This window comes from Accipiter gentilis, chromosome 10, assembly GCF_929443795.1.
Source record: "Accipiter gentilis chromosome 10, bAccGen1.1, whole genome shotgun sequence".
Taxonomy (NCBI): Eukaryota; Metazoa; Chordata; class Aves; order Accipitriformes; family Accipitridae; genus Astur; species Astur gentilis.
Window position 1 is genome coordinate 2,472,315 of NC_064889.1, and position 20,233 is coordinate 2,492,547.

Here is a 20,233-nt window from a genome sequence, read left to right on the forward strand (position 1 = left end):
TATATATTCTTTATATATAGTATATTTCTTTTATATATATTTATATATAAATATATAAAAATATATAAAGAAATATATATCATTTATATATAGTATATATATCCCATATATATTTCTTTATATATATAAATATGTATTATATATAAAAGAAATATGAAACAAAGAAACATTTATTCTTTACATATATTCTTTTATATATATTTATTTATACAGAGAATATATATTCTTTTATATATATTTTTCTTTATATGTAGAATATATATTCTTTTAAATATATTTCCTTTATAGATATAAAACGTATATATATAAGGGAAATATATACATATATCAAAAGAAATATACATATATATATATATTTGGAGGCGCTGCCTAAGCCAGATCCGCCGTCCCTGCTGCTCTTGTGCCACGAGGGCGAGAAAACCAAGGATGAGGATGGGGCGCCTTCCACCCGCCCTCAGGGACCTCCTCGCCCGGAGCCTGCCAACTTTGAGGGGAATTCCTGGGATTTTAGTTAAAGAGGCTCTAAAATGGCTGATTCTGGGGCAGAGCACTGGGGATGCTCCTGCTATTTCCAGCTCCGGGGAGGGAGGAGGTTGGGGCGGCTCCCCAGGAGCTTTCGCTTTCATGGCCACCACCCGCCTTCCCAGCGCATCCCAGGTTGGTCCCAAAATCCCTATTTTCCCGTCCGGGAATGGTAAAATCTCATTCTTCCCGATGGATAGGGGATGATTGACTTGGTCTCGCTCTGCTCCCGGGATGCAGCGCCAAGGCGGATGCTGTTCCTGCGCCCCCACTCTCCTTGCGGCATCTATCGTTTTCCCCCGTTGAAGAAAAAAAAAAAAAAAAAAAAAAAAAAAAGAAAACCCAATAAATAAACCATTTCTTGAAAGAAATGGCCCTTTGGGCAGTGGGAGAGGGGACCGAAGGGCGGCTCGGCTAAACCCAGGGATGTGGGGATGCCTGGCAAAACACAAAATACTCAGGAAAACTTAAATTTTCAGTATTTTTTCTCCCTTTTTGGTGGCGTTTCGGGAAAGGACAAGCCTCAACCTGTGACACCCAGCCCATCTGAAAGGACGGATCCAGCCTTTATTAATCTAATTAGTACCCCGGGCCTCCTAATTTTGCCTTTCCAGAGGTTTTCCAGTACCCGGAGCTTCTCTGGGCGCCACCAAGGGTGAGAATGATGATGATACAGGAGGGATTAAAAGCTGAGTCATTTAGCTAGCGTTGCTAATTAGTCCTATCATGGGCACCGCTTTTAAATCGTGCTAATTACACCTCCAGGGATTTCTCGTTCAAAATAAAACTCAATGTATAAAGCAAGGTGGTAGCAGCAAGTGATGGATGGTGACACTGGCAGTGACACCAGCAGGACGGCTCAGCCCATCGCTTCCCTCCTCCCTGGCCAAAAAAAAAAGAATAATTAAAAAAAAAAAAGTTCTGTCTGGGGAAAAACATTTAAAAAAAATAATAAAAATATATATATTTACAACAGACTCCAGTAACCGGCATATAAACAAATATAGCTTCAAGTAGTCCTTGATTATTATTATTATTATTTTTTAATACTGATGGTCTCCAAAAAAAAAAAAAAAAAAGAGGAAAGGTGGTTAGGTCACATTAAAAAATAAAAAAAAAAGGTGATTTTTGGCAGATTTTAACGCTTTTCCATGCGCTTGGCGTTGGCGTGGATGAGGTGGTTAAAGCGCAGAGGGCTTGGCTGGCTGGAGTGGAGCCGGCGCCGGCTTGGGATGCTCCTGCGGGATTTTTAGGCTTGGTTTTCTCCCACTGATGGGTGATGGCAATTCGGCACGAGGATTTGGCAGGGCGATGCTCTGAGACGTGGGATGCTCCGAGGGGAAGGGCGCAGGAGTCGGCCAGTGCCCCTCCATCCCCGGTCTAACCCCCCTCCTCTTAAGGTCTCGACCCCTCCCAAACCATTAAGGCCACCGTTAAAACCATCCCCCACCGGCCTTTTTAATTAAGAATTCATCCTCCTGGTGTTAACGAGGCAGCTGTCGGGAGCACTGCCGGAGCTGCCGACGGGGAGGATGCTCTGGTGCGTGACGTGTCCCCAGAGTGGAGCATCTCAGACCATGAACTCGTTGCTCCCCAGGAGGACGAGGGGTTGGGCAGTGGCACAGTCGGCCTCGGGGTTTCTCTTGCGTCCCCCCCCCGTCCCCCCATCCGGGGGCTCTTTGGTTTTCGGGGGGGAAGTTTTGACACTCTTCAGTTTCTGTTTGCCTTTCTCCGGGTTGAACGTCCCGCGGGTGGTGAACTGAGGCCGGTCCTCGGGATAACGGAGAGGTCCCGCGAAGCCCTCGGGGCTTGCCCGGCTTTCGGGGGACTCACCGGACCCCGCCGCTCGGTAGAAAGGCGATTTGGAGTACATCTGGAAGCGCTTCCGGGGCAGGTGGGGCAAGCAGGAGGTGGACGATTGGGAGGAGGAGGAGGAGACGGAGGCATCGGCTGGGTCTGCCGGGTCCGGCCGTGTCCTGGGGTGCCTTCGCAGCCGGCTTGGCCCCTCCACCTTGGTGGGGCGCAGGGAAGTAAGTGCTACGCTTCTCTCTGGGGGGGGGGAAGGACCACCGGATGATTAACACCCCAAAACCACCCAGCAACCCGGTGCCGCTCCCCGGAGACACGTGCCATGAAGCCAGGAGAACGTTCCCAGCATCTTGCTGGAGGTAGCGTCACCCAGGATGATGCAGCAGCACTAGAGGAATGCTCGCCTCCCCCCCAAACCCTGGGTCCTACACCACCCACCTCCCAGGTCCGCGTGTTTTAACCCTCAACCCCCCTCTTTACACCCATTTGAATTGCTGGCTTTAAATTTCCTGTGGGCAGGAAAAAAACCAGATAATCTCCCCTCCTCCAAGCTATAGAAAAACCTGATCAACCTCATCCAGTTGAAGATGGTCGTGCTCGTTGCAGGGGGTTGGACCAAATGATGTTTCAAGGTCCCTTCTACCCCAAACCATCCTGCAATAAAACCAAGAACACCTGGATTTACCCGAGCGATCGGAGATGGCTCCTTCGGAGTCAAAGTTCAAATTTTCAGAGCTGTCGGCGGTGCCGATGGAGGCTTCGGACTCGAGGGTTTCGTCGTCGGAGGCACGGGGCTCCAGTGTCAGCATCTCAAACGTCAGCTCCTCCCTGCCAAAACCAACCCAGTTCCATTGACCCAATGGGACCAAAAAGGTGGGGAGGAGAAGAAAGGGATACACATACACCAGGAGATCACGGAGGGATGAAGTCCTCCAGGTCACCCTGTGAGCAGCGTGTCAACCATATGGCATCAAGTGACGTCCATAGGTAACCTTATAGCTAGGGGACGTGGCTTGAACCCTCGGCCAGACTCACTTTTCCTTCTGCAGGCTCTCGATCTGCTCGGTCAGCACCTTCTCCTCCTGCTGCATGGCCACTTGCTGCTGCTCTGTCACCTCCATCTCCATGGCTTCCTCACTGCTCATGGTCTCCTCGGGGACATCCGTCACAGAGGGCAAGCGTACAGCAACAGGAGACGTTGGGCTGGGGTAGGCGCCGCGTCGCACGCGTCCTTTGCCCTGAAGAGAGACAACGGTGTCACCACCACCAGCCAAGGTGATTTTGCAAACATCTCGGGTGCCAACCACACACCCAAGGAGCGAAGAAGACGGCTCCAGCCATTAGTCCTCAGTGTGCCACCGGCAGTCGCACCCAGGACCCTCCAAAATCTCACCCCAGGCTGGAAGAGGTACCAGAAGGACTCAACATGTTGGAAGGGGTGAGAATGGAGGTGGTGAGGATGGCGCTGACGGACCGGCTACCAGCTGATGGACCAGCTGATGGGCCAAGTGCAACTTGGACTTCCAAGTAAGCCCAGCTGGTGGCAGGATGGGTTTCCGCAAAGGCCACAACCCATGAGATGGGAAGCTTGACCTGTCAGATGGTTGTGTTGGCTTTGGATAGGAGCATCACCAGGGCTTTGATTTCAGGGCAGCCAGCTCCTGCTTTATCGTCAGATTGTGTCTCGCGTCCTTTCCTCGCCCACCCTCAGTATTTCCTGAGCATTGCAAGGGTCTCCACTGACTCCTTTGGCAAACGGTAACTCACACCTAATCACGTTGTCCATGCTCCGATCTCATGTACATGAGATCCAGAAACCAAGATCACCTCCAACGGTCCATTATAAGACAATAAATGTTTGATTTTGTGCTCACGGTTTAACAGGGAGATTTAATGCAGCTCTGAAGAATGATCTATTTTTTTTAATATTAAAACTGACAATGAAAAAGGACTCAAACAGGGGGTAGTATGTATGGAGGAATATTATATGTGCAGCTCTTTTAATCTTTTGAGGACCAGCTCTACAGATCTGCCTCATGGAATATAAGAAAAAGATGGATTTGGGGGGATGAGGGACACCACGGACATTAAAAAGCTTTTTTCTTACCCGTTATCATAACCAGACACATCTTATCTTCTAAATTCAAGATCCTGAACTGACCAGGACTTAGGAGACATTGACCAGCCTGAGTCATGCCCATCACTTGCTGCCCTCCTCCTGACAACCATCACCCGGGATGAACCTGCATCTCCTTGTGGTTGAAGAGCTTGTTGCAATGTAGCTTTTCGCCCTGTAAGACTATTTAAACCCTGCAGCTGGGGCATCCCTGGGTCTTCCTGATAACCCATGCACCCAGAGCAGGTTTGCAGGGTAAAGGAGCCTCCCTTTTCTCCTTTAAAAGTGAGATTTGCTTCATTTTACCCCTTTCATCTTTTAACATCACATCTCAGAGACCTTTCTTCAGCAGCAGAACCATTCCTGCACCCCAGTGTTCCTCTGATGACACCTTCTCATGTGGGCTCTGGAGCTGAAACACAGCTACCTGAATCCTATTAGTCCAAACCCCCGAGATCACAAAGATCCCACTGGCTCGTGGATGTAGGCCCCTGCAAAATGGCATGCTTGCGAAACAGCATCAGGGGAGCAGAACTCAAATTTTGCTCTTCTCCATCTCCTGACCCCTGTGGATGCTGAAGGATGGGGAGAAGCATCATGGGCTGAACCTGGTAGGAAGGCAAACAGCCCCACGAGCATCCCCCAACACCTGCCGACGCTTTTCTTGCCCATCACGGTTTCACTGAGAACTTAAACTCAAGCTGGGATGGAGTTGGGGAATACAGGGGTTGCTAGACCCCTCCCAATTCAAACCCGAGTGTCCTGACCTTCTGTTCAAGGTGGTGGTGGTGCTCCTCCTCCAAGAAGGTGGAGGAGACCTTTGGATGCCTCGTGGCCTCTGAGGCATCCAAGCTGGGGGTTTTATCAACCATCTTGAGATACAGCAGCACTGCGAAAGCAACTTGACGCTGAAATTCACCCTGAGTGAGCAGAAATTGGTGTGGGAAGGGAAGGAATGAGTCAAGCAAAGCAAAGCAAAGCAGAGGGAAGCACAGCATGGAAAAAGAAAATAAAACAGGAAAAAAAGAAGTAGGAAAGGGAAAAAGGGTGGAAAGCGGTTTTTCGAGGAGCTGCGTGCAGGGATAGCCGAGTGCTGGCTGTCCCAAACTCCTGCCGCTCGGGGGACCTGCAGGAGAAACGGTGGCCCTGAGGAGTGACACCCGCTCGGGGACCAGACGGGCGACGTCACGGACAATGGCCAGTGGGACGAGGCTGGAATGAGCGGCGGTGACACACAACGGAGGGACGCGGCGGCTGGCGCAGAGCGCGCTGCAGTTAATACATACCGGGATTGAACTGCGGGTTATGCTCATAAATCTAACTGCAATTAGTACGGGTTTCTGGATTAGAGAGGAGATGAAAAGGAAAGCAGAAGGTTAGAGTGCACATGCCGTCGCCCCTTCAAAAAACCCGTTTTTGTTCATTTTTATGGGTTTTTTTTTTGAACTGGGATGAACGGGGCAGCTCTCCAGCACCAGCCCCACAACCTTGGGCAGCCCCTGCTTGGATTTCATCCCAAAAAAAGCAGGAGCAACGTGTTCCTGAGGACCACAGCGGGCAGGTCCAAGCAGAGGGGCCACTTGGCTCCTTAGCCCAAGCCTGGGACGACCGCGCTGCGCCGAGTCCGTCCCTCTCCTGCAGCCCAACAAGCCAAGCACAGCGTGCATCTGCAGCCTGCCGGCCCCCCCGAAAGCATGGAAGCTCAATGAGATGGGTTTGAGGCTCCCAAAAAGGCAGTGTGAGAGGAGGAAGAGCCTTTGCAGAGCTCATTTTGGGTTCAAATAATGCGATTGAGCCCAAAAAAGGATGGTCCAGGTCTCGCATGGGGCGATGTCGAGCCAGTCAGTGAAAGGCTTGACTCAACCCAGGACCAAACAAGTTCAAAAGAAGGTGGAAACATTGATCAGGACCATCTGAGCTGGAGTGACCATGTTTTGACAGACCGTTCCCACCTCCTTGTGCTTTGGTATGACTTCCTGCGAAGGCGAGGAGCCACCACGGGGCTGAAGGTCCCTGTCCTGGGGGAGACGGTGTGGGAGGTTGCGAGGGGTTTGGGAGGCTGGGATAAGCAGAAGATAAAGTAGGGTTGCTTCAGGGGCAAGGAGAGGGCAGGAGGGGACAGAGATGTCTTTGGCATCTCACCATAGATCTGCGGATCAAGGAGAGGCGGCTCTTCGCTTTGTTCTCTGCAAACTCCAGGCTGCTGATGTCCTTGAGACGAGCCTTGTATTTGTTCATCTGCTCGATGACGATTAATTCTACGCAACTAAGGGGGAAAAAACCCAAAAGACGACAAAATGGGAGGAGGAAACGGTTTGATCTAAGCTGTTTCTGTCTTGCCTGAAGTTCTGCCCTGATGGAAAGGCATGGAGGGAGAAAGCTCCAGCTGGAAACCAAAGGGTGGTGGAAATTCCCCTAAAAAGAGTGATAACGGCTATGGACAGATTGAGGAACTCGGACTAGAGAAATTAAAGGCCTCCAAGGATCCCACCAGAGAAATTTTCCCCCCTTAGAAGAGGGATCAAGGAAATATAAACCCGGGGAAGGCAGGTTACTTCCAACTTTCTTGCACACAGTAATGCTGCAGCAAGCTTCTTTAGCGGAGCTGACTGTTTAATACTGTCAGGAATGTGTTTGGGGAAAAAAAAAAAATAATCCTTTCCACATAATAAAATTAGAGGATGTGCTATACCTAAAGTCCAAGGGAGAAGCTACAAAGAAATCCTGTTGAAGGACAAGTGCTCCTACCAGCTGCGTCTCCAAGCATGTTCTGGTCTTCAACAATTTTAATATTTACTGGAGGTAAGACCTCCTCTTTCAGAAGCCCAGCCCTTCACTGGATGCTTTCCAATTATTATCATCTCCATTATTAATTTTTAAATCTATTTAATATGAACCAGAGTGAATTTGGGCAAGCGCTTCACTTTTTCTCTGTAAAACCTTTGCAAGTGTGTCAAATAACTTAAAGAAAACTAAGCACGCAACATTATTATTGCTGCAGACCAAACAAGCTCACCTCCCCAAATAAAAAAGACAAAATTAAGTAAGAATAAAGATCTGCTTGCCATAAATGGGATTAACTATAAAACCATGTCAGCAAAAGCTCTACCTTTTCCTGCTGAGATGTGTTAGGCAGGAGTGCAAGTTGATCTGCTCTTGTGGATCCTTCATCACTTAAAAATCCCCATTCAGCAAACTCTTGGGGATTGAGAGAACGTGAAACATCTTCATGAAGATGCATTCAATATATGTTTATAATTTCCATCCTAAAGCTCTCTATTCTTGAGCCATTTGACTGTACTAAGGGTTATCAAGATGCAAGTGGTGACATGGTAATGGTTACAGAGCTGGATCATCCAGCACCATGCTCTTACGTGGTTGTTTTACTGATGTCCTGAACACTCTGCAGTGGGTCCGTCGTATCGGGGCAGCGGAGGATACAGGGAGCAAAGACGATGGCCAAGGCATTAGCTGACATGCGATTGGTCTCTTCTTGGAGGGCAATCCTAAAAAAAATAGGGATTAAGAGAGAAGTCAGAGGTGAAGGCACCTCCACATGGCCATGGATGAATAGAGGAGACGACATTTCTATGGTGCAATCTCACTCTGGTAGCAAGCACGCTGTTCTGCCCTCCTCTTTGTTCTGCTCGATGGAGAAAGCCAAACCTGAAGGCATCTCAGGTGTACCCAAGGCAGGCAAACAACCAGCATTTTCCAGACAAAAAACCTGTCCCTGCAGTGGTGAGAGGCACCATGGACCTGCAGGCACCACGAGTGACCAGAGCACTGCGAATGTTGCTCATCAATACAAGCATCATTTGGAGAAAACAGCTCTGGGGTCAACTCCTAGGAGACATAATGGACCCGAAAGCTCTTCCCTTTCCCTTGCCCACCTGCTTTCAGTCTCAGTTATTTCGGTATGAAGGATGCCTGAGCATCCTCCCCTTGCCCGCTGCCTGAAGCTGAAGCCCTGGCCCAACATACCTCACCAGGTGGAAGATAAGACGCTCCAAGGTGCTGAGGTGGGTGCGGGAGAGCTGGTCAATGACCGAATACACTCCCCGCACTGTCTCCTTCCTCTCCTGGAGGCCTGCGAAGAAAGGACCATCATTTAGGGGTGGCTTCTACTTCTTCCTCCTATTTAAAATGATACCATCTTAACACTTTTACTACTTAAAAGATGGATCTTCTGGCTAATGGTTTGGCCTGAAATCTGCTGAACCACGATGCAAACGCATGCCACCAAAGGCAAGACCAAACTGCCCATGGCTTTGTGTAAAAAACCCCTTATAGCCAAAAAATCAGACTTTGAAACCAGGTAAATATAATTTGGCAAAACCAGCTGGTTTGGGCCCAAAGAGTAAATAAAAAGTTCAGCACTAAAAGCAGCCACTGTTTCCCTCTGCCAAGGGAATGGGATAGTGAAGGAGGCTCCTTACCCATTGCTCGTAGAAACTCCTCGTAGAGCTCAAAGGTCATGAGAGGGTTGGGCAGATCTCGGAGCCACTGCTTGAACACACTGGCGATGACGTGGATGTTGTAGTCGTCTAAATTCACATTATCAATGTCTGGGTTTGGCAGCAGATTGAGAAAAAAGAAAAAATCCAAGAGGCAACAGTCAATATGAAGCTGTTAGTGAAGCCGGGGGTTGGACTAGATGACCTTTAAAGGTCCCTTCCAACCCAAACCATTCTATGATAAGCTGCTGCTCTACAATAGAAAGTGTTCATGTGCCACCCTGAACCCACATTGCGTTTAACGGCAGGAAATCCAGCACCTGATTTCAGCTCCACGTGTTAAAATTAGAGAGAAATGCATTTTCCAGAGCATGTAATCTTAGGTGGGACCAGGATTTCTTTTCTTGCTGGCATTGATTGCTATGATGTAAGTAAGGCAGAGTTTTCCCTCAACTAGAATGACTTTTTTCATGTATTGCAAACAAAAAGCATGAGTTGGTGACTTGAGGTTTGGTTGGAGATATGAAAGCATCACTTGCACAGCCTGCAGTCGGGGAAGGCAGGACCACTCCCTTGTTTTGCCCTGATGAAGCAACCCACCTTCCTTACATCCAATCTTGCTGTTGCAGATTTTTCTCCCCATGTGTTTTTTTTGGTTTTTTTGTTTTTTTTTTCCATCCTTTTACCTGTATCGAGTCCTTGCCGCAGCTCCTTGATCTTATTGGTGGACCCTGATTTTCTGTAAATGCCCTCTGTGTACAGCCCGTGCATTTCGATGTAGTTGATGAGCTTCTCCACCAGCACCGGCACTGCTCGCTCCTCGCTGGTCAACCGGGAGAGCTCCACACCAAACTGCCGAGATGAGAGCTCAGGGTCATACTGAAGAGGAAAAGGAAAAAAAGGGTTTTAAAATCCTTCTGGGAAGCAATGCTGGTGCAGTGCTGGGATCTGACTGCTATTCAGACTTCTTCAGCTGATCCAGGTGACGTGCAAGTCAGTCTAATAAAGGAGGACAGGACAGCCAGCAATGTACATCTTGTAAAGCTAAATCGGTCTCTGGAGATACACCTGAAGTCATAAAAGTTTGGATTTTCTTTCTTTAACCACCCCGCTGTGGTTAGACTCTCAGCCTGGCAGAGCCAACACAGCTTGGCATGGTGGTCTGCCACATCCTACCCCTCTGGCACTGTCTCCCTGGATGATTTCACTCCCCAAAGAGGATGCACGAAGCTGAACAGGTAAATCCAAGTCTCGGGTACTTAGATCAACTAAAAGCACTTGCAATTACAAAATGTCTGTGAACAAACATGATGCCAAAATAAGAGAATGAAAAAACCCCTCTACATCTGCCAGGAAAGACCCTTTTGGCAGCTGGAAACGCTCACTGGAGATCTGATATCTGGCAAATTCAATTGTGAACAAAGCCCTCCTGCATGGTTGATTCTGGGTGGAAAAGTCAAAAGACCTAATAAAATTCTGACACAAATGCCCAGCCCCAGCAAAGGGAACATGAGATGGCACACCCTGCAACCCAGCCATCAGCAAGACGGTGGTGACCATGACCCAGGTCCCAGCTTCCCTTATAACCACTCCTGCATCTTTGTTTTTCCCATTCAGTGTCATCCTTTCATTGACCACCTTGTCAACCTTATGAGATGATGTGGGGAAGATGCCCATGCTGTTCCATGCTCCAGCAAAAAAACCCACCCCAGGAACATCTGGTCTCAGCTACCAGTTGAAATTCATCACCTGTTGTTCAACCAGCTTGTTTGGCTGCTAAAACCATCAGCAAATGCAATGCCACAAACCCCATGTGCTACTTTACTCAAATTAAGTAACTCTGAGATGAGGACCAAGCATGGATGAAAGCAATTCTATGGCCATCAAGACAGAAGAGTTTGGCGTTTGCTCAAGTTCACCATAGATCTGGAGAAACAGATCCAGACTGGGACAAGGCTAACCGTTACAAAATCAGCCATTGCCAGAAAATAAAGACTTCTTTCTCAAAGCATAATACATGGTTTGTGGCTCCCTGTCACTGAAAACAACCCTAAAAATGTTAATCCACCAAGCACAGACAAGCCAGAGCCTTCCTAGAGAAGGACCTCCAACTGCCCAAGTGGAAAGCTACTGTGGAGACATGGTGAACTCGCTTCTTTGAGTACAGCACAAAAACTTCCTTGTGCAGAGAAAGCCCAAGAAACGAGAAGGCTCCAAGCATCTCTGAACTTCTCTGAAAAACTAATCAGAGATGTCATTAAACTTCCCAGATTTTAGAGCAGAAACTCATATGAGGCATTCCCAGCTTTTGCAGAAATGCTGCCAGAAAGGGAAAGAGTGCAGCAAAAATACTATATATATTCAAAATACAAATATATTCCAATATATATATCTTCAATGTATATATTCAGATTATTTCTTGGGAAAAATGTAATCATGCAGCTTTACAGAGGCTGTTCTTCCTCAAGAAGCGTCCCTGGGAGCTGCTAAAGCTTTGCACACATTACTATCCTGGCTCTATTATCCTTCTTTTGGGTACAAAATAAACTATTTAAAAGGAAACCCATGAAATCTTGATGATTCATTGTTAGCTGGGGTGACCTGCTGCATTAATTCACTGTCCTTCATACCCTTAAACCCGGCAAACAATATTTAATTCCCCTCTAAGGAGGACGGTGAGAGCTTGAGCATCCTCCACCCACCCTTCCTCGCTCAGCTGTAGTGCTGCTGCTGTTTGGGGACCGCACCATAAGCCTGAGCAGGGACCAGTGGGGTTAAGAATAACCCATATTTCCAAGAATAACCCCACATTTCCAAGTCCTTAAAAGCTATAAAACGAGGCAGCTTTCTATTATTCAGTGTGGTTACAAGGCAGGGAACATCACTACCATATCTGCTGCATGACTGGGCAGATATATAGTGATGCATTGCTGTGTTACTCCCAAAATACATGCAAACACCAAATCACTGGTTGGAGAGACCTCCAGGGATCTCTGGTCCAAGCTCCTGCCTGAAGCGTGGTTATTGCCAGCATTATACCAAGTTCTGTGCCTAATGTTTTTTTATACAAGCTTGGGATCACTGTCTGAAAAGTATTTAATGAAAGAAAAAGAATGAGAGACATTTACCTTTTTGGAGCACTTGGTTGTGGTTTTAAGACAGCACTTCTTGTGACAAGCATATTTACATACTGCAGTGAAGAAAAAGAGTATTTAATAATCCAAAAAGTCAGATCGCTGGAGGAATATGAATTAATATGAAACAAGTAGCCCCTCTCAGGACTAAGCAACTCAAAAGCACATTGAATTTGCAGTTTCCAGGGGCCAAGTCTGTATTAGAGTCACTCAAACAAAAAAAAATGAAGCCTTTAATTTTAAAGGTCCCATATTTAAGCCCCTAAAACATTAAAAAAACCCTGATAGATCAACTGGGAAAATAATCCATGAGTCACTCTGACTCTATCAGACATGGATACCCTCAAAGAGGTTGGAAATAGCACCTAATTTGTATTCTTCCTGCACTGGACATCAGCCTGAAATACCCCAGGGTTGATACTTTCAACCTAATCACAGAAATGTTGGAAAAACCAAAGCAATGGATCAACCTTTCCCATTGGTCCTCTTCTATTTGCCCAATCTCCCCAAAAATTGACTTGCTTGGAGGTCAAATATGCTAAGCCAAATGAATTTGCTATGGTCACGAGACCCACAGGCATGCTCCAGGCTGAAGCCGTAGGGCATGTTTGCCATATCCAACTCCACTATCCTTCTTACCATGACATTTAAATACAGTTTGACCATATGGGATGACCATATGACCTTACGGGATAAGATGTGTAACGCAAAGCTCCCATGCACAAAACTAACTGTACCACGAGGACTGGAAGGACTGCAAGGACTGCTGGGATGGACTTAACTAGTTGACTTCAGAAACCCTTAAGATCTGTCTCAAAAGCTCTTTTAATGTTAAAAACCCCGAATTATTTGAGAGTGGGGCTGCAGGAAACAGCAGCAAACACCTTTCAAAATCCCAAAACTCATCACTGTCAAACATACACATGAAAAAAAGACCAAAGAGTGTGTGCTTACATTTACAAACAGAAGCCCTGTCCATTATCCAGATCAAGGAAGAACAATATTCACAGTAGGTAGGGATGCTGTACTGGGTTGCCTTAAAGATGTGACCGTTGTGCTCTTCCACCTGCGACAATAAAGGTTGGGTGGTGAGAAAAATGAGATGGGTGCTTAGCCTGCTGCAAAACGGAGATGAACATGGTCAGCTCTCCAACTTTTAGTTGTTATTTGCTGTTTTTGTTTCCTTTTTAGCCCAATAACCCCATAGGCAACCCAAACAGACATCTAGCCTGTACAGGAACCAAACAATCATGCAAGCAGGTTAGAAACTGTGTTTGACTGAGGTTGGCTGGTCAGCTTCTCCATGTTAAGAAGGTCTTCTATGCATCCATGGCCCCTTTTTGCTCTGCACCTGAATCCTTCCTAGTACTATCATATCCTTTAGGAAAAAAGGAGATGTAATCTCCTACATTTCTGACATTAGAGATTTAAAACACACACTGTAAGTTTATGCAGAAACCCAGAACAACACTTTCTCTTTTGCTCTCAGTTCTTCTAGAATAACTCTTGACATTACATTTACTGCCTCGACTGATGTGGGACATGTTTTCAGAGAACAACCTACAGTGATCCTTGATCAAGCAAACCAAATCTAGCTTGTCCATCTTTCTAGCACGTCCTTTCACGGCTGCACGTTCATTACAGTGTCATGTTCAGATCTTAGCATAGGACCTGTCATGGTCATGAGCAGGTCTCATATCGCTCATCAGTCTGGCCACAAGGACATTAATTTTTTAATGCATAGGCACAGAGTGCTCAACTCACCACATCAGCCTCCTTTTTTCTTCTCTTTTTTCGTTCTGTTTTTGGCACCTGGTATTAAAAAGATATTTAAGCATATTTATGGGCAATTTCCCCAGCTAAAGTGTACAGAGGGCTTGAATCTAATGCTGCCCACTGCTTTCCAGCCCCCGCCTCCAGTGGACCTGCAGCCCCAAGATAGTCACTCTAGAAAACTCTCCTACAGATCACTCTGTTTTCAGAAATCCCCTGGACGACTGTCCCCATCTGCATCTCGGAGTTGAGTCTAGCTACTGCTCTAGCTCCAAGTCCAGCAGCAGTGACCTAAAGCTCTCCCATCTCATGCAAGACACCCAAGGAGAATGTGGCACAGCACTGCAGCTGGAGCTTATGCTCAGCCTGCTCCAAAGAAAACCTGCCTGGAGAGGAGCTTGGGGAGGACTTGGAGCAGAAGAGCCAGAAGATGGGATATTTGTAGAATGAACACCATCTCCCAAGTCCAGCCTGAGATGCCGTGGTTGTCCTCACAGACACCACAGAGTAGAGAGTGAGAAGATCACGTTTGTGAAGGGCACACTGCAAGCTCTGACTGCTCTAAAAAACTGTACCTAGATCCTGAGGACAGCCACTGCCCATGTCGCCTTCTTCTGCAACCCAACCGATGGTGAAGTGTGTGGTCACTTGGGAAGAGGTCAAGAGACTAGGAAAGCTTGTATCTTTTTCTCTTTCCCTCAAAGATTAAGAAAAACACCCCAAACCAAAAAAGAAGCACCAGGAGCTGCCTTTCCAACCATCCACAGTTGGTTGTAGCTTTGCCCTGGAGACAACATCTATATGTTGGCATTGGCCAAGGCCCAGCTCAGCCCAGATGTGAACTGGGGTTTGCTGAGCGCAGTGAAACACAACTAATGAATCACGGCTTGTGTCCCAGCTTATGCTGTCCACCTCAGCTGAAAGCAGAAGAGAAGATGACAGAAGTTCCCATGTGTCTACAGAGAGCACAACCCCATGGAAAAACAGTTCCCATGTGCCTACAGAGAGCACAACCCCACGGAAAGAGGGTTCCCAAACCTTCAAGGGGCTTAAGAAAAGCGCCAACTACCTTCACGGCGGTGTAGTCCAGGGGTTTGTACTCTATCATATATTCATCCAGGAAGACTTTGAAGGTATTGACCCAGACTTTAACTGGAGACTCACTCCAGTCCCTCTGCTCAAGCCTCATGGTCTTCTCCAGAATCTGCTCGAATAAGGCGTAGAGGTCCTTATAGCGGATGCTTTTCCCATCATCCATCTTTTAAGGAAACAGAAGCAAAAAGAAAAGTGATTTTTATACACCCCAGACTGCCTATTCTGCTCCAGACAATTATTTCAGCCTGACCAGCTTCCGACTGCTCAGGGGAAGTCCAAGTATGATTAAAAGAAGGAAAAAAGGATCATCTAATAGAGTTGTTACATGACCTTTGGCAGGGTGGCTTCTCAGTGCGCAGAGCAGGAGGACGTTAACTGCCAGCTCAAGCCTTAGAGGGAACTTTTCGTACAGTCTGAGCAATAAAATAGCTTTTTTTGATCACTGTGATCATAAGCCATAGCAATCATTGCTCAGAGTGAGAAGTAGAAGAAGAGCAGAGCTCCACATTGCTCAGATGCCTTCACCACTTGCAAATGTAACACAAAGGTTTCCAGGCACTTCGGGTGGCAAATAGGAGTTTATTGACTTACTGTCATCTCCCATTTGACTGGGAGCAAGCTGTAACAAGGAGACCAGATATCTCCCCTCAATGTATATTGAGAGCTGGCTAATGAGGAAGAGTTCAAATTTACAGCTCACAAGACTAAATACAATGGAAGAGCATCCATCCTTTGGGACGAGCAGACCAGGAATGGAAGGCTTGGCAGCATCTCCACCACCAGCAAGACCCAGAGTATCTTGTTTCTCCTGGTGGTGGAAGATCTCACCCATCATCCGGTCACTTACTGCCAACGCCGAGGAGTAAAAGCTGAAGATGTTTTGTCGGAATTCCTTCAGCGCTTTCTTGAACACGACATCCACCAGTGTGTCCTTCTTGCTGTCCTCGTTATCCAGTTCATTCATCTGGTAAACCAAAGCAGTTTATGCACCCATACCACTTTTGCTGCAGCAGAACGCCACGTGAGATGAAGCACCACTAACAAGCAGCTGCTCCACCATGGGCAGACTATGTTAATAATGATTACAAGGTAGTTTCTCCTGCATGCAAATTAGAAACATGAGCATTTCCCTGCAGCCTTCAACTCCTGCCCTCCTAGGTCCCCCATTTCTGATGCAGCCAGGGGCAGCTCAAAGCAATGGAAGAACTGAAGCTGCTGTGTTCATGCAGAACGAACACACAGTGCATGCACAGCTTGCCCATCTTTTCTTCCAAGCCTGCCCTGGGGCATGCTGTGCACCCTTAGATGAATTATTAGTATTGCTACTGCTGCCTCCAGGATAATTTTGGCTTTGTTGCTTCTGTCTGCTCTTTGAACTCTCCGAATGATTTAGCTGGCACAATGAGGACAGGAGTTACCTTTTTCAGGAGAAACTCATCCATGCTCTTCAAGTCGCTAGCACTGGTTATGATCTGCAGCGAGTCGTTCTGCCACTGCACGGGTTCCAGAGCCACGTTGCTGATCTTGACACTGCGCTTGCGTTTCACTTTGGGAGAGGGCTCCTTGTTCTCCTTAAACTCCCGCCGGTAGATTCCAGACAGCTCGGGACTCCGTGGGGGGGTCAGGTGGTGGGGACCCAACTCTATGGGTGATAATTAAAATGGGGGAAAGAGACTGAAGAGCAGATAAAAAATAATTCTGGCACTAAACCAGGGAGATTGGCATCAGAATAAACTTGTGGAGGAGAAAAGCACTGTGTGGTACTCATAGGAAAATTAAATGTTATTTCCCCTTTGGTCTTTTCCTCCTTCAAGAGGGGAAACACCTGTCCATGTCCAGATAGCTGCCAGGATTAGCGACACGGAATTCCTTGAGACCCATTCTGCATCCCACCCTCTAACCTACTTGCCACCGTTTTGGGGGTTGACGCTCTCCATGAATTCAAGAGATGTGAACGAGCATGGACATTCGATTTGTGCAGCTTCCCAACCTGTTTTCTCACAGCAGCCTCAGCTAGACCACGCTATTGTACACAATACTCCCATTTACAGATATCCTAACCCTATAGATAAGCCAACCTTCCTTGGTTCTATATCTTTACCCAAACCCCTATATATTGGGCTATGCTTGGTTGTAGCATAAAGCCAGATTTACACTAGCTTTTCCCTCTGTCATGAGAGCGAACACAATTTCTCTGCTCCTTACAACACCGGCACCATGCCACCTCACCACTTACCTTCGCCAAGCTGCAAGCCAGGTATCACCTCCCTGCCAGGGGCTTCTTGCTCTGCGTACAGCTCCAGCAGCTCAGACTGGGTAGCAAGCTTCTCCCGTTGGGTTTTCTTCTCACCCTGCTTTCCCTTTGCCCAGAACCTCATCTTGGCTCGCTGAGGCCTGGAAATAAGTCATGGAAAGAGGAACCACCTTAACTACAAAAATGGCCTTCTACCCAAAAGTACCGCGAATCTCCTGGACCTTCATTGTGTTTGAGGAGGAGTTAAATCCACACTACTTCTACCAGGGAAACCAGGCTACTCGTTCTCAGGAAGGGCAAGAAACTCAAGTTTCATGCAAGCAATTGGGTGGTTTGGGATGGGATGTCTAGCCCCTGTCATCGAAGCTTTACCGCGATGTGAGCAGGACGCCTTGTCTAATTGGGTGTGTCCACAGTCACGTAGCAAAGGTGGGGCCAGTAACTTGTGTGCCAGCTTTGGCTGGTGGAGCTCCAAAGGAGCTGGGGTGGTTCAGCAAGGTGATGGAGAGCAAGAAGGACACAGGACGGACTTGTGTCCCATCTCCAGCCATGTTTCCTACCTCCCGTCCGGAGCTAGGCTCTTCTGCGCAGCTGCCAGCTTCCCAATTTCCCCTTGAGACATGGTTTTGTGCAGTTTTGTTTGACCTTCCCCAGAGGCGAATCGCTGTACTGTCTGTAATGATTCCAAGCACGAAGCATTTAAAAATGAGACAATTCTTGGGAGGCCAGCTGACTTTTTTTTTTTTCCTAGCAAAAATTGGATATTGCATCTGTTACGTCTTTATTTCTATCTGCCTACAGGTGAAAACCTACACTCCTGTCGAGGTAGCTAGAACTAGAAAAATATTTTAATGACTCCTAAAAAAGAAAAGCATTTCCTTTGCTCCAACTCTACATCAAGGTCCAACTTTCTTTCTCCTTGAACAACCGATGATGAAAATCAGTGTACAGCAAGCCACAGGTCTTCATCACTCAGCCTGCATAACTGCTCCGCCATCTTGGTCTGGGCAGCCCAGCTCTCCATCCCAGAAGAGCCATGTTAGCCATGACAAAGTGATTTGTGATGTTCCTAGCACCAAAGGAACCTTCAACCACGTGGATCTGTCCCAGCAGAGCTTCCTCCTCCAACTCTTGTTGAGGACTTTACAAAAAAGAAGACTAGAGTCTTTGTGCCAAGGATATGTCAAAATGAACCCTTTCGAATGAAGGGATTTTCCAGCTTTAAGACAAAGGATCTCTGCTTTCGCCACCTTTTAAAATGTCCTGGGATCATTTTTAAGGGTGATAAGAATTTGCAATAATTCAGCCTAACAGAATTCCATTAAATAGCCCAGAAACAGTCTTGCTGTATTTTTAAAAAAATAGCAATTTTTGTTCTTTATTTCCAATTGCAGCTGTGATTTTGGAGTCAGACTCCTGGAGGAGAGACTTCTGGCATGAGGAAAGCAGGGAATCAGCCTGTATGAAAGGATTTGGGACATGACAGTCAAATGTCCTCTGTAGTTTTTCCATCACCTAAATATCTCAGCTGAACGCACTGTATTTTTAAGAATTTCTTCTTCTTCTATTAAAAATATTTCAAATAAAGTTATATAAAACATGGGCTGCAGGAGAGCCACATTTACCATATTTACTCTTCTTCAATGTTTTATTTTTCACCCCTGGACTAACATCTCTACCAGCCAGGAGATGGCAGCACGTAAGGCAAAATTGCCACTGGGAAAGAAACTGCCTAAAACATCGAAGGGTTTCTTGTTCCTGTCGCTCTTAAATTTATGTTATGATCGCACATAAATTGCGAATGGATACTGGGAAAAAACCCCACCTCAAAACCCATAAAAGTGATTTCCATCCAGCCCAAACTTACTTCTTGCTTTTAAAAAAGACCTATTAAAATATTTGCCCCCATGATATAGTTTTATTCTGGAGTAATTTCAACCTTTTAATCACTTTCAGTGCTTTGGTTTTTTTAAAAATAAATGTATTTTGTGGGGGCATTTACTCCTTTTTTTTCTATCTCAAAGCCATTTAGAGCACATTGGTATGTGCTGACAGTGGCAGGCAGGCTAAGGGGATCGCCACAGCAATGCAGGGGTTGCTCTACAGACACCACGTACACTTTCTTTTTAAAATATGTATCATATCTACTGCACAAGCAGATCTAGGATACAGATTTTGGAGTAGAGCAAAGCAAGTGAACCCCCTGGCTTATGCAGAAGACTTTGAGTCAAAACCATCTGTAATGCACTTTTTAGACAAAACTGGAAGAAGGATTTTCTACTATTACTATCACCACCTCTCTCTGCTCTGCCCCAATTCTTGACCTACTACTGTTCAGTGTTTCCTCTGCTATCGCAGCAACCTCTCCAGCTTTTGAAAGTAAGGACTAAAAGGCATTTTTGCTGCAAGATCCTTCTGTTTGAGGGACTCCTCCAAGTAGCTCTGAAGGGGAAGGTCCTGGTCTGGACAGGAACCCTTCTCAGATGTCAAGACAAGCCTCTGCACCAGAAAATCCCCGGCCAGGGAACACCACAAAGCATCATATGCAGGCAAATGGCAATAGCCGGGGGTCTGGAGTTGTCCCCTGGACAAAGAGGGGACCAAAATATTTTTCCTCTGAAAGAGCAACCTGTATTTCACCCACCCGTGCTAGCAAGAGATAACTATGGCCAAAAGACTGGTCCCAGCAGGCAGCAGTGCTATGTGCTGCATTGAAGTGCTTCCTGAAGTGCAATGGTCCCTCGGAATGGCTTAGGACAAGAGATCTTCTTTCTTTGCTGGCTCTTCAGGTGTGGTTGGGATCAGCTGGTGACAGACACTTGGACTCATGTTTGTCAATTCATGGCTTTGGTATGGAGGTTGGAGCAAAACGACTGATCCGTTACCCAGGTTCCCCTCTCTAAGAGCCTCTGCTGAAGGAGGATGTATTCAGAAGGTATTTCTGGTGTGGTTTCTGTAACCAAGGCTTTCCATTTATTTGCTGCAGGAAAGCTCTCCAGGCTTAGGTGCAAAACAGAAGGGCTATTAATATGTGCTGACCACACACATAGCCAGGAGCTATTCCTCCCACTTG

At 46.8% G+C, this 20,233-nt stretch overlaps 1 protein-coding gene across 8 annotated transcripts in view; it reads right to left on the reverse strand.

The window, feature by feature from the left end:
- Positions 1–1,589: 1,589 nt before the first annotated feature.
- The window catches only part of MYO9A (myosin IXA), a 189,603-nt gene continuing 170,959 nt past the window's right edge, over positions 1,590–20,233 (reverse strand). For 7 of the 8 annotated variants that reach the window (XM_049812619.1, XM_049812620.1, XM_049812622.1 and 4 more), the window contains 17 exons: positions 17,721–17,833; positions 17,143–17,300; positions 16,325–16,548; positions 15,754–15,870; positions 14,881–15,069; positions 13,803–13,850; positions 12,993–13,104; positions 12,033–12,094; positions 9,591–9,783; positions 8,887–9,015; positions 8,432–8,537; positions 7,822–7,953; positions 6,590–6,713; positions 5,734–5,787; positions 3,367–3,569; positions 3,017–3,159; positions 1,590–2,571 (listed from right to left, as the gene is read on the reverse strand). In XM_049812619.1, the coding sequence (XP_049668576.1) occupies positions 2,093–2,571; positions 3,017–3,159; positions 3,367–3,569; positions 5,734–5,787; positions 6,590–6,713; positions 7,822–7,953; positions 8,432–8,537; positions 8,887–9,015; positions 9,591–9,783; positions 12,033–12,094; positions 12,993–13,104; positions 13,803–13,850; positions 14,881–15,069; positions 15,754–15,870; positions 16,325–16,548; positions 17,143–17,300; positions 17,721–17,833 (2,586 nt within the window). In that variant the 3' untranslated portion in view covers positions 1,590–2,092. The remainder of the gene's footprint in view (positions 2,572–3,016; positions 3,160–3,366; positions 3,570–5,733; positions 5,788–6,589; positions 6,714–7,821; positions 7,954–8,431; positions 8,538–8,886; positions 9,016–9,590; positions 9,784–12,032; positions 12,095–12,992; positions 13,105–13,802; positions 13,851–14,880; positions 15,070–15,753; positions 15,871–16,324; positions 16,549–17,142; positions 17,301–17,720; positions 17,834–20,233) is intronic. The other variant, XM_049812618.1, reaches the window with a different exon arrangement.